Genomic DNA, 14,255 nt, shown 5'->3' with positions numbered 1-14,255 from the left:
TGTAATATTTCACCATCCAATCTTAAGGCCTACAACTGGAAGTTTAGTATTTACTCACTTCTGTCTAAATTTTATATAATCTTGAAAGATTCAGCAAACATTATTACGTAGTTTCAGTCACATTATTTCAGAGGGGGAACGCACAGAATCGCCAAATTGAATATGCGACTGGGTTTCCTAATGTCGGATGCTACACGGGTACTTAATTTCGATTATCCGAAATTGTGCACCCTTTCCAAATACTCATTAGTAACCCTATCCGAAATTAGGAAGTGCCCTATCCGACATTAGGCAACCTTTTTGTCAGACTAAAAATATGCATACAATTCTTTGTTTCATAAAATATACCAATTATTTCTTATAAATGTTAATATAACTTTCAGAAACATTAATAAATATATGTTCAATGTTTATCAACACATTTATGGCTTATTTTGTTTACATTTAGGTACTGAAAATCTAATTTGAAATTAAGTATCCGAAATATGGGCACTTGACCCTACTTCAAATTACTGTGAAAAATAAATGAATAGGCTTAAACAAACAATCAAATATAATTTAAAACATAAAAAAGGTCTATTCTTCCGATTTTTATAATAGCGGAACACTAGCACCACTGTTTGTGATAGTTTGCAGAAACTTTTCCAGCAACCCTCATATTAGCCTCAGCAGAGGTGAAATTTTCAATGTTTATCCACGATCACAAAGGCAACTAACATTGCCTTAATACAAATTAGTACAATCTTCAGAAATAGAAGCAAATTTCAATCTCTTAACAAGACGTGGAAAATTTACACAATTAATGATCTGATGACAATATTCACAACACATGTCGCACTACATTTAGAAATGTGCATAACTTACATGTAGTAACAAGGTAAAACTTGTCATATTCAGCCGTGATGCTTCTTCCTTCTGAATCAAATTCTTCAACTCCAATTCCATATTTCACATCGATTGGTTCTTTCTTTGAATATAGAGCAACACCAGAATAGCCTTCCTTCTCGGCTGGAACAGAAGGAGATCACTGTATTAAATTCCAGACATGATTTGTGCAGATTTGGGAACAGGAAAAGGTCAGATTCCTTCCACATTAGCCACAGATAACAGAGCATCTAGCATTTTCATATATTCAATACTGTAATTTATTATGTTGTTCATTTTCCCTATTTATACACATGAAAGTAATGGTTTCTATAATAAATTACACAGTCGAATTTTCTAATCACAACACTATAGTTTAGTGGAATCCAAACCACTCTATAGGGTGGTCACAAAAAAGGCATACCCCCCCCCCCCCCCATCTTATTTTTGACACTACGATGGTAATAGTTGGATTACTTGATATGAACACATACCTGTGGCATTGATTAACCACCTCTGGGACTTCTTGGTGGCCCTTCAGAACGTATTGAGTGGAACGTCACCGCCCAGAAAAAGGTCTTATGCACATTTGCATTGTGAAGTGTGCCCAAATATGGGAGAGAGTTCGGCCGTGCCACGAAAAAGACTGTCTCCATACCAATGTTCCGGACACTTAAACCATCAGGTATGTGATTATATCAAGCATTCAACCATAATCATCGTAGTGTAGAAATTACAGGGGGTTATGCCCACTTTGTGACCACCCTCTACAATATGCCTCCACCAGAGATCAAACCTTCAATTACAAGACAACGGTATTACCACCTGTCATCAAGAAGGAAAAATCTACATGTTAATTTTGGAGTTTTCATTGAACAATACAGTAAATAAAAATAAAACAGCATAACTAAATATTTTGAAATCTGTTACAGAACAAAAAAAATTAAGTGTAATTTTTGCAATATAACTTTTCAATTAAATACCACACCTCAATGAAACCAAACATTGTTAAGTGTTCATGATGGATGCGGTAAGTGCGGTTTGGAAATATTTACGTGAAATTTAGATGCTGTACCCTTCAGTGAATGAAGACAGTGGATCTTCAAAATTAAAAGGATTTAACCATTAAATTGTGCAATGCGGAAGTACGAAATTTCTAAGTTTCACGTAAGTAATTGTTAAGTGTTTTAAGGACGTGTTCATTTATGTGCAATGATATATCCTAGTTACATTTTTGATGGCTACAAAACCAGGAAACAGTGGCGCAGGAACGTTTTTCATTTGGGGGGGTACAAAATTCAGCCTCCCATATATATAAACACACATACTACTGCACCTAGAAATACATTTCGGGGGGTCCAACCAAGTGTTGCAATAATAATAATAATAATAATAAATAATTATTATTATTATATTTAATTAAATTAATATTAATTAAATATGTAAGTTAATTAATATTGTATTGTTGTTGTTACGTGAATAGGTAAAGGATAGTAAAAGAATAGAGATATAACAGCATCTAGCTTGCATGTAGTTAAGATCGCCAAGATTTGAATAAAAACAACTGCCCTGGCAAGGAATTTAATGTCAAATAGAAAAATAATTGAATATTTATTGAATAACAAACAAAAGTTAGATCCAATTAACGAAAAGTAAAGTTTCTGATTAATATTTTATGGATATTACCATTAGTTGTGTGCATAAATGTTTGGAACCTTTCAAAGCCGTATGAGCCAAATTCCTTGCCTTCCAATAAGTTCAGCGGAAATAACCATCGATTATATAACAAATGCTAAACTATTATATTTTGATTATTTACTTTTCCTTCTTGGTAAGTCTTTCGGGGAAGTGTCCGGACCCCCTCCTAAATACGTCCTTGATACCTAGGTATAATGTGAAGGCATGGGAAATATTCTATTTTAGAACAGCACACACGAATATCCTGTTATTTAATGCAAAATTTGCATAACTATTTTTTTCTTTGTTTTTCTTAGAATTTATGTTTTTTTTAAACAGATTTTAAAACCAGATAACAATTATGAAACATATGTAGCTCTGGACTTCGTTCTGGGCTTATTTGAATTTAATGGAACGGAAAATCAGGAGTTCGAAATATGAAAATTGCGAACAAAGATACATCTATTCTTTTTAATGCAGGATGAGATTAAAAGGGGTGGAGGATCTTGAGCCACCCCAACCAGGAATAATCACCGCCCACCCACTGGATATAGAAACCACATTATTGAATATATCATACTTATAGAGTTCCACTTCAGTTCATTCTAATTTTAAATTCCCATAGCTACGCAAAAAAATATCTTTAAACAATTTATGGCAGATGTGTACCACATCCAATGTCTTTTAGAAGCCTCAGACATCTGTAGGGCATTGTATTAAAAAAAGAAGAAAAACTGAGTTGAGATGGTTACCGATCAACTCGTAAAAAGTCTAACTTTGAAATATTTGTGAAACATTTGACAAAGCATTTATTTGTTATATAATTAGCTGTACATAATGACACTCTTCAAGCACTGAAAGTACTATCATTACATATACAAATCCGAAATCCTTCAGATGTCAGAGGAAGCAAGGAAAGGCATACTCTCAAAAGTTTTTTTTTTTTTTTGTTTCAATCTTTGGTGGCAGGGACGGCAACAGGGGTGGGCACGGGTGGGCAAGTGCCCACCCAAAAATTCCTCTGCCCACCCGATTGCCCACCCAATCAAATTCAATAAGTACATATACTCGTTGATATATGAATGATTAAATATTTAAGTGTAACCTGGTGTTCATAACATGTATATTTTAAATAAATACGGAGAAACTAGTACTCACTTTTATCCGCGAAGCTGTTTTTTCTTCTTTTTCGATTAATTTCAGTGGCCACTGCCACCATCCTCGTTGGAACTTGCTGTGCTGTTGCTTGGCGTGCGTCTTTTGTTCGTAGTTCTCTGGCTGCCGCTAGGTGCGCTGTTAGGTGCGCCGTGCGACTTGGTGCATCGTCTGCTATTTGCGGGCGATAACTGCTGCAGTAGTGGAATCCAAGTGTGGTGCGCTTGCCCGCTATCGATGTTTAGTTCGTGCGGGAAGTGCATTATGGCGTGCGTTTCCTTGATTTTGGTGTCTATGAGCATGTGGGCAGTGTGTTTGACTCGAACCTTTTGAATTTTATGGCTATTGTATTTGATATGTCTAGCAAGACCAGTAGTGGGTTGGGCTTTTTTCGCATCTGCTAGGTGCTGTTGGATTCTTTCATTGACAGATCTGATGGACCTGCCGATGTAATGAGCCTTGCATTCACACTCTGCATCATATACACCTGGGTTGTCAAGGGGAGAGAGGAAGTACCGTTTGTGCTTGTTCAGTTTATCAGTTATTTTGGAGTTGGGTTTGTGCGCTACTTTGATGCCAAATGGGAGAAGGGCTTTGGCTATGCGGTTGGAAGTGGTGGGATGGTAGGGGAAGGCAAACCATTTATATTGGTCGCTGGGGCTTGGTTGTGGCTGGGCTGTTTGTGGATGGGTTGATTGTGGTAGGTTAGGGTGTCTGACCTGTATTTCCGCCTTACTGCACCAAGTGGAAAGTTGTGATTCAGTGTAGCCATGTTTCAGGGCTATTTCTGCGATGGTGGCTATCTCCTCTCGTAGAGCGCACCTAGCGGCAGCCAGAGAACTACGAACAAAAGACACACGCCAAGCAACAGCGCAGCAAGTTCCAACGAGAATGGTGGCAGTGGCCACTGAAATTAATCGAAAAAGAAGAAAAAACAGCTTCGCGGATAAAAGTGAGTACTAGTTTCTCCGTATTTATATACTACCGCGTCTCTCTTTTCCCAATTATGAATGTATATTTTACTTGTGAATATTATCTATGCTGGAAATGTTCACATATTATCAACCCATAAAAAGCCACTTTTGTCATTGTTGAAACAAAAACTGTGATCAAATTAATACTTCCATTTTTAAAAGCAGCTAGTAGGCTTAGCAGGCTCAAAATTATGCTGGGAATGATCAAGATTAAATCAGAATTGAGGGTGAACTTGAGAACTGCAGCTGCGGGCCTCCACTACGTATTATATCCCGGCCTGGCTATGGTTTAAATAATCTCCAAATAAACAAATCTAAACATCATCTTAGCGTTACTTCCTCCAGCAACACAACAAATTATTTCGACTTTTTAATTAATATTAGAATAATTTAAACAAGACGACTTAGTTAGATGGGCAAGCCATGTGACACGAATGGCAGAGGAAAGAATAGTTTATAGGTTTCTTGTTGGGAAACCTGATGGTAAGGGACCAGTAGGAAGGCTAAGACGAGGATGGAGGGATAACGTTGAGATGGACATAAAATTAATCAGTAAGGATGGGAAAGATTGGATTGATCTTGCCCAGGATAGGGACAGATGGAAGGCTTATGTTGCTGCAGCCATAAACCTTCTAGTTTAAGTATGCTATAGACCAGGCATGTCCAACGCGTCGATCGCGGGGCGTTTGTTGGTCGATCGCAGTTATCTATTGTAATTATACGAATTTTCCGTTATTTGAATTCAACTTTTATAATGTATAATGGCTGAGTAGGTACAAATTTTTGCAAAGAAGAACGATTAATAGTAGCTCGCTGCCTGTTGTGACAATAAAAAGTACATCACTGCTTGATTGAAGTTGGACATGCCTGCTATAGAGTATAATATAATTTTAATTAGCTCTGCATTGAAATTCCAGAAGTGTCCCTTTTTTTCATTATAATTTTTATATACCTGTCATCTTCAAATATCAATATGATATACGAAATATCAACTTTATATTCGTTCTACTAATAAGAAGGAATCACAACAATCACTACAATACCGAAGTGAATAAATTTTAATAAATCAGTTATATATTGAAGAAGCTACAGAATTATTCAATTGCTAATGAGTGGCTTATCCTATTTAGAAATCCTCGTTCCACACATAAATTTTGTCACATGAATCAGCCGAAAATGTCAACAGAATCTGTAGATTCAGCTGAAGTAAAGAAAAAAAGTTATGTCACGAAGTATATAGAAGACGATTATGTTAGTTTGTTTCTAAGCCCACTTTCATGCTCAGATACGCTAATCGGGACTAAACCTACAGTTTGGCGTGTAGTTCGAACCAGTGTGCATTGTGCTTCCACCAGATGGGGGAGTCAAACACAGGACATCTTCATTATAATGCGACAGCATTATACCATTGGGGAAGAATATACAGAAAGAACTCGCACCAAACGTGGCATTTTATCACCACAGAAGATGCATCTATTTTAAGAGGGTTATTGCCCGAGACAAATATTTGAGACTTTCGGAAAACAACGTCATTGTTCACGGAATTAGCTGCTTTGATCCACTAATGAAACGCTGTGTGATTGAAATTACCACCACAACTTTCTAAGAGGTATAAACTAATGAAACTCCATTTTTGGAAGAGTAAGTTCTGGTTGATTTGTTTTATTGTTTGATTTGTTTTATTGTAAGTAATTTTTCTGCTAATTTTAATAATGACGACGTTATAATTTTCAATGGTGATTAGATGAAAGTAACGAAGGGGCGAAAACAAACACATGCTGACACTCAAAATACAAACCCTCATAAATTATTACTTTGACAATAGTTCCAGGCACCAGGGACTCGTTGCCCTGAAAGAATAAAGTTTCCAGGATATGCTGCACAGGATAGAGGTTGACATTCTAGTGTCTTCGAAATGGTCACGCCATACAACCCAATGAAAAATAGATGAAGTATTACTGGTACGATGATCAACTTCGATGAAATCCTTGTGTCCTAAATCATTTTGTTACCTCAAAAAATATGTTCATGTAACAATACGTGTATTGCTTCTCCCGCATTAGTAATATGACAGTTGTTCAGAAAATGAATAGCAACTTAGCTAATAATCTCTTAAATTCTGAACAGATTTCTCAATTTTACTTGTTTATTACTTATGACAAGTGATATTTTGTCAACATAGCCTTTCATTAGCCTAGGGATACTTAATGGACAATGAACAAATAATTTGTTTTCCGTGTGTGTTTTAAATCATTCCTAATAAGACGTTCATTTTAATCCAAACATTCAGTGGCGGCGATTAGGAGTAGCGGGAAGTGGGGGATGCAGAGCCCCAGCCACATTTTGCCACTTTTTGCCCACGCACTATGGCCTCTTTATGCTAAGCCTTTTCTACCAAGAAAACGTATATTCAGGGGTGACAGGCTGCGCTATCGAGATTCTTTCCCTTCAAATAATGTAAAATTGAACATTTATAAATCTTTCCAAAATACAGGTAAAAATTTTACACCTTAAATTCACCATATTTAATCCATTAGATGAAGAAAATAAAGCGTTTAAGGTCATTATTGAAGGTACGAGGGGGGGGAGATAAATATCCAACTCTTATATATTAGGCCTTAATTGGCACGTGGGTTCTGGGGGGAATTCTGAATTAAACGTTGGTGGGGACAGTATTCAACTCTGAGTCTTAGATTATGGCGGGTATTTTAGTTAGAGGGGCATTGAGCATTAAGGTATCCAATTCTTGTGTATTACTATTGTCTTAGAATGTTGCAGAAATTCTGGTGTGGAGACTGAGAATTAATTTTTTGGAGGAGGCAATATCCAGTCTTCAATATCAACAGTAAGTCTAAAATTGGCATGGACATTTTTGTGGTAGGATTGAGTATTACATTTAAAGGGGGAGATAGCAAGCTTTTGATAAAGTGTTAAATCTTAGATTGTCAAGGGATTTCTGTAGTGAAGAGAGAGTTTGAACATTAAATTTTGGAGACTGTATTTAGCGATATGGTATCCACACGTTTCCGACCCCGAACGTGCCAAAACAGAAGTTGGAAAAGACTAAATATCCCGGGATCCTAAGAAAGTAAATCCCCGTTAAATTAATATTCTTGAAAGCCTGCAAAGAAATGGATGTAAAAATGTTTTTGCTTGCTTCGCTCGCAATAATGTGTTTGTTACAACAATGCGTGTTTGGTGCTTTACTGAGGTGGATGTGAATTTTTATGCTATAGCTGCATTACAAGACATGAGCGATATTCTCCATATTCATGAGTAACATCACTTCTTAAAATATACTGCTTATTTTAAAGCAGGTGCATCATTTGTAACAAAAAGCTAAGAAAAAAGTTACTTTCGGTGTAGGGATTACGATATAGTTTCAGGGCGCAAAATATGATTGGGGGGGGGGGGGGGATGGATGACATGGACATGATTTTTGTGGGGATGCGCCATTGGCCTTGGGGCGGATGGGCACCCCTGCGTATATTGTCCTTGCCCCTCAAATGTTGGCACCCAATCGCTGCTACTACAAACATTCAGATAGATTTGTCAGTTGTACAAACCTTGTAAGCTAAGAAAAGTGACCCCCAAGGAGTAAGAAAACTCTTTCAGTCAAAAACTTAGACGATGAAAATACTATGCCCAGGAACATGCATTTTCATTACGAGAAACTTTACGATTGTCTACCATCGCACTTTCTATCATTGTCGCCGAATACATAAAATCAAGTATGTGCCTTGTATTTGCAACACAAGCTTAAACCTAATTCACATTTATTTCACTGTATTAACAAGCATGAAAGAATGTGATTAGAATGTATGGCTGGGGTATGGCTTCGCATGTGTAAACACTTCCTTGAAATAATTGTGTCCATCATAGACAAAACGAAATTAAATGGAACAAGATGCGAGAATAGATTAGAAAAGAATAAAGAGGAAAACAAGGAAAGGGAAAAGAAGAGGAAAATCGGGAGTGTAAGAGAGAGGGGGATACATACGTCTTACGTACACATACATGGTCTTACATTTATACTGCCCACCCTAATCTATCACTATGGAGCTTCTGCCCACCCGGTCGAAAATTTCTGGCGCCGTCCCTGTTTGGTGGACAGATAATATGAAGAACCGCCCAAGGTTTCTTTTCGTATGTAGTAGCATTAAATGCAGATCATGCGTGTGTTTTAAGGTGACATGTCAATTTCTCGTTTATGTGAGGTAAACTTTAATGTAAGCAAAAGCATGAGCGCGTCCCAGTTAAAGATTTTCGCATCTACAAAGAAAATCCAAAACACATTCCCACCTCGCCGGACTCCGTAGCGGAGGGGTTAGCACAGCGCGCTTTGACGTCAGAGGTCCCAGGTTGGGCATGTGAGTTTTCATCAATTTCATCATATCATCACCCATCCTCATCTATGCGATTAGCCAAAAGTGGCAGAAATGAGAAGTAAAATAAACCAAATAAATCAATCAAACATTCTCATCTCACTCAAAGACCTCAAAGACCACTACTAATAGAACCTGAAGTAAATTTAATTTATCTCGTGCATTCATCTGACTAATGTAATTACATTACATTCTTACAGTTTAACTTTAGGGTATAACTTAAAATGGTGTTGTGTTTGTGTTGCATTCGATACCAAAATTAGATTTTAAGTAATTAATGTCCAATTATAAGTATACCTAATACATACGTAAAAATAATTCCCTCCCCCCTCCTCTGATAATATCGCAAATTGAACTCTGTTTAAATGTCTAGGAAAAATTTCATTTCACCTAGGAATGATATCGCGATGCGTGAGTCGAGAATTGTCACACCCTCATCTCGTCTCCTGTGTGGCGAGGTCCTTCTCCTTCATGTTTGTGTTTATTTTTGTTTCGGTTTCCACTCAGAAGTTATTAAAACTTATTCTAGATTCACTTCATGCTCAGATAGGCTAATCGGGACTCTATTTTCAAAATCTCTTAATATATAGTAGGTTTAAGTATAGTTTTTCGAACACCCTCTTACAAAGTTATGAAAAATATGGTTGAGGTACAGCAGTACATTGTACCCCCAAGTTGGTCTGTAGTGTCTCGTCTTGTTCGTGTAAGTATTTCGTTTTGGAAAATTCCATTTTAAATATTCAAAAGAAAATGGGGTCAGTCATATACTCTTCTGATGAAGATTTGTATCTTATCTTCGAATCGACGCGACCACTTCTTTAGAAAAGTGTACCCCCCCTTACGCAAAGGACCATTGCTATGCAGCGTGATTTTCTGAGAGCAAATCTGATTCCATCGTTCCACACACATTTTAAACAATTTTCATCTCCTTAAAGAGGTTTCCAAGAACATAGGTCAATGAACTAACTAGTAGCAACCACAATGTAGTAGAATAAGTTTAGAATGGTTTGAATCTCTGTGGTAAGGTAGATAATGTTTAGGCCTATAAGTTATAAACAATATACACTTTTTTTTATTTGGTGAACTTAAAATAGGTTCTTTCACCTTGCGTCTGCTGCCAAATTAGCAAGGGGGGGGGGGGGGGGTACAGGGGGTACAACTCGATTTACGGATTTAGGGGGTACAGTATCCCCCTTCAAAAATTTAGGGGGGTACAATGTACCCCTGTACCACCCCTGCGCCACTGCCAGGAAATAATGTAAATTTGGAATATTATGCCATTTCTGTAGGTTTTTAATGTGAGAGTTTTGAGAGATTAAAAAAAGCAAAACACACCATTCAAATCAAACATCAGCTATGAAAAAAACAAGAGCTTGCAAATAAATTTAAAGCAGAAGAGTTGAAAGTTGCATGAAAAATTACATTGCATTATTTTCAAAATTATGTTAATTAATTACTCTAAATAATAAGAGAATGGTTCTTTCTTTTCCTTGGTAAAATTTTCAGTCAGACAAATGTCCCTTGACCATTTTTGAGTTAATTAGTTTTCTCCTACGAAAAAATTAATTGGTTGAATTAAATTTTTGGGTGCTTGGACCATTAGGCCATTTTGCACCCTTCAGTAAATGCAGGGAAAGATCCCCTTATCTAAAATCCTTACCTCAAAATTTTAAAAAAGGGGTGTAAAAAGCCCCTTGAGAAAGGTTGTAAGAAAGATTGTACATGGACCTGCATAGGACAAACACAACACATTAAAAAAGGTAAGGATTGTTTAAAACTGCCTCAGAAACAGTGGAAAAGACCTGCTCTTCTCAAAAATCTAAACACATTGGTTAAAACATTTGTCATTGTCTCCCAACATAGAAGACACAATTGTTGAGAAGGTTAAAACCATGTCTGAGATAATTAAATTCAAGTACATTCGAGAAGAATGTGCCAAACACATAAAACAATGTTGCAAGTACGGCACAACGGAGGGTCCAGTCCTTGCAGCAAATGACAATATGGGGATAGCTATGTCAGATTCGGAGCAGAAGCTTTCTCTATGTCAACCATACCTATTACCATCTGTGTGATTCTAATGTATCCAAAAATTCTAATTCAATTAAGCGGTACATACATTTACAATATTTAAGGTGTGAAGTTTATATTTGCCATTTCACATACTTGTATGCAGACTCGAAACATCTCAAACACAAGTAAGAATTGTTACGGAATATACTAATCTACGAAAAAATTGTTAATTGTGTAAGAATTTCAAACTCACATTTACCTAATACTTCATGAGAGCTTATCTTGCATTAATCTTCTGTCTGTCCGATAGATCGTTCTGCAAAGGACACTAACAAAGTAAACGGATTGAGAGAATAAAAGCTAAACTGTGAAACAATTCCCCCAGGGCATCTATAAATATGTATAAATTCAATGGCACTTTGGATCAATAAAAGTTGCAATTTTTCATGTCTATGAAGAAAAATTCATGCAGAATTCACGTATAATTCCCAGAGCCAATAATTCATGCAATTCAAGGAATTCCCGGTGAGTAGCTACCCTGGATTTCCAAGGTGAGTGAGGGATGTCAGGTGGGAACTTTCTCCAGAAATATCCCTGCATGGAGTGGCTCTGGGTTCAGTCTAATAAATGGGTACTTTGAGGGTACAACCCTGGGATGTAAAGGTGGCTGGAGCATGGTGTTGACCACATTAACTCTACAAATGGGCAAAATTGTGACTCTGGAGCCTTACCTCCACATCTTCCCATATCATTTCACAGCATGTTGCAACGTGTAGGGGAACTGTACTGTTTTCACACTGATCAGCATCCACCAATTAACTTGCATTAGGTGCATCTGCAACATATTTAGGCATGTGAGGCTGCACTTACTTTATGGTATGAAATACACCGTGCATTATACTGCGCATGCATGCTGCACTTTCTACATGATGTTGCATTATGAAGATAATGTCAGTTGCATGCTTGGGGGACAATTGTTCTCCATGTGCCTAAATATGTAACAACAAAGTAGTAATGCGTTCACTTACGGAAACGTGGCCACTTTTATGTTCACTTTCGTCAATAACACATACCTACATGTCCTCCACTTCCGTAATAAGATCTCAGTCTGCTGTGTGATCTGTCTTTCTATTCTTTTATACTTTCTTATATATTTAGGCATGTGGAGGGCAATTGTCCTTCAAGCATGGAACTGACATTAACTTTATAATACTGTGTGTCTTAGAAGTGAAGCACAACAACACAACTGAGCTTATAGCAAAGACAAAGAAAGAATGTTCAGTTACTCAAAGCCACCAATATGTAGTATAGTTCACAGTGTTGCAATCTTGCAATGAATATTGAGGGAAGGACACTGATACCCTAAGTGCCTAACAGAGGGATAAGCTCCAAAAATTCAGAAGAAACTAAATGGAGAAAAACTTCAGTCTATAAAGATAGAAAAGCATATAAATTTAAGGAGAAAAGCACAAATTAACGGAACTTTCCAATCTTCTGCTGCTTTTCTCGCAGTGAGTGCTACATTTTACATTAATTTGAACTTTACAAAAAAGAGAACTTATGCACTAACCTGCAAACCAATATTTATGATATCCTTTAAGCTTTACTTCTGGAGGTAGTTTTGCTTCTGAACATTTAATTTCCTGTAAACACATGATGTCTGGATCTTCATGCTCAATAAAATCAAGACCCTTTTTCTGAAAAGGCAAACACTTATATGAGACATGGGTTTGAGGTTTAACAAATTCTCTGTATCTCAGTACAACACAACAACTCAGTACCTCATCAAATGTACACTAATGTACTTGCTTGTGCAATTCCTTTTCACCAAACCATAAATAGGATTTTTTGTTTGCTGAAGTGAATAAAAGGTACAATGTTTGAAGTTGATATTAATATCTCACGAGAATGCTGAATATAATCTTAAAAGGTAAAGGTAAAGGGCTCCCCAGTGCTTAGCACCACACCCTTCATTTGCTATCTACATTTAGGAATGATGCATACCAAACTGGTGAACATCAGTTAGCATTCATTTCCACATGCTAGCAAACTGCTAAATATACGAGGGAAGTTTGAAAACTAAGGTAAACAAGGCAGAGATGGCAGCACCATAATCTAAATCGATGCATGGTCGGTACGTTTGATCCTTCAAACAGAGTTTCAGCCCAGTGCGTTGTGAGTTATTGTTTATAAAATTATTTCTCCTGGTCTCCAAAATAGCCGTTCACAGCATGAATCACTTCATCCTTATCAGAAAACCTTTGTCCTCCGAGCCATCTTTGAGGTTAGGGAACAATAGGAAGTCAGAGGGAGCTAGATCGGGCTAGGCTAATACAGAGTGGCAACTCTAAGGTTGCGATAAAATTCAAGTATAATTCCATATTTTCAAGGTGAACTTTTCAAAAATTCAAGGGAACAAGCAGATACTTTCTCTATTTCAACCTTACCTATTACCGCTTCTCACCACCCACACCCATAATACACACACACAAATATATTAATAATATAAAGCATCTGTGTGATTGAAATGTGTTAAAAAATCTAATTCAATTCAATTAAACTATATTTATATTTAATTTAAGGCGAGGAGAGACAATTTCCCCTAGGTCTTTCTCGCTGGGGCAGCTGCTGATCACTGTTGTCAACTTCGCTCTTTTAGAGCCAGATCTGGCTCTTTCGTGCACTCGTTTGACTGTGAACTGTGGCACCTGCCCTCTGCCCCACTATGATGCTACCACTGGCTCCGGCCCATAAATACCAACTTTTGCCATGAGTGTACATTTTGCACGTGACGTGATATTCGTATAGCTATAGGCTGCGTCACCCACCTCTTCTTTCCTCCCCATGTATTTTTATATATAGTGCTGTGGCTAAGATGAAGATGACAATTTTGTTATCCGGGAACCCTTTATATTAACATCATTGGATTATTGAGATGGGTGATGCCGCCAAATCTAGGCGGTGAAAACTAAGAATAAATTGCCATCACTTTAAAGCTAACGGTAATAGCAGCACCCGCACCCCTCTGACAACTAAAATTACCCTAGTAGGCACTTTATGCAGCCTTCGTTAATCTAGCTCCTTGAAAGTCCTCTTTAGCTATATTAATGTTGAAATTTAGCTCTATTATGCACATCAGGTTTGGCAACACTGCCAGTATGGCTGTAGGAGACAAGGAGAAATGCAC

The 14,255-nt window shown here is 37.2% G+C and overlaps 1 protein-coding gene across 1 annotated transcript in view; it reads right to left on the bottom strand.

Annotated features, from left to right (window-relative positions):
- Rrp1 (Recombination repair protein 1) overlaps window positions 1–14,255 on the bottom strand; it is a 55,952-nt gene that overhangs the window by 16,994 nt on the left and 24,703 nt on the right. The window contains exons 3-4 of the mRNA XM_083141405.1: window positions 12,639–12,765; window positions 865–1,008 (exon numbers count right to left, since the gene is read on the bottom strand). Of these exons, the coding sequence (XP_082997531.1) occupies window positions 865–1,008; window positions 12,639–12,765 (271 nt within the window). The remainder of the gene's footprint in view (window positions 1–864; window positions 1,009–12,638; window positions 12,766–14,255) is intronic.

The sequence above is a fragment of the Lepisma saccharinum genome, chromosome 20 (assembly GCF_977018435.1).
Source record: "Lepisma saccharinum chromosome 20, izLepSacc3.1, whole genome shotgun sequence".
NCBI lineage: Eukaryota > Metazoa > Arthropoda > Insecta > Zygentoma > Lepismatidae > Lepisma > Lepisma saccharinum.
Note: the sequence above shows the minus strand (reverse complement) of the source record. Positions and strands in the feature narration are given on the sequence as shown.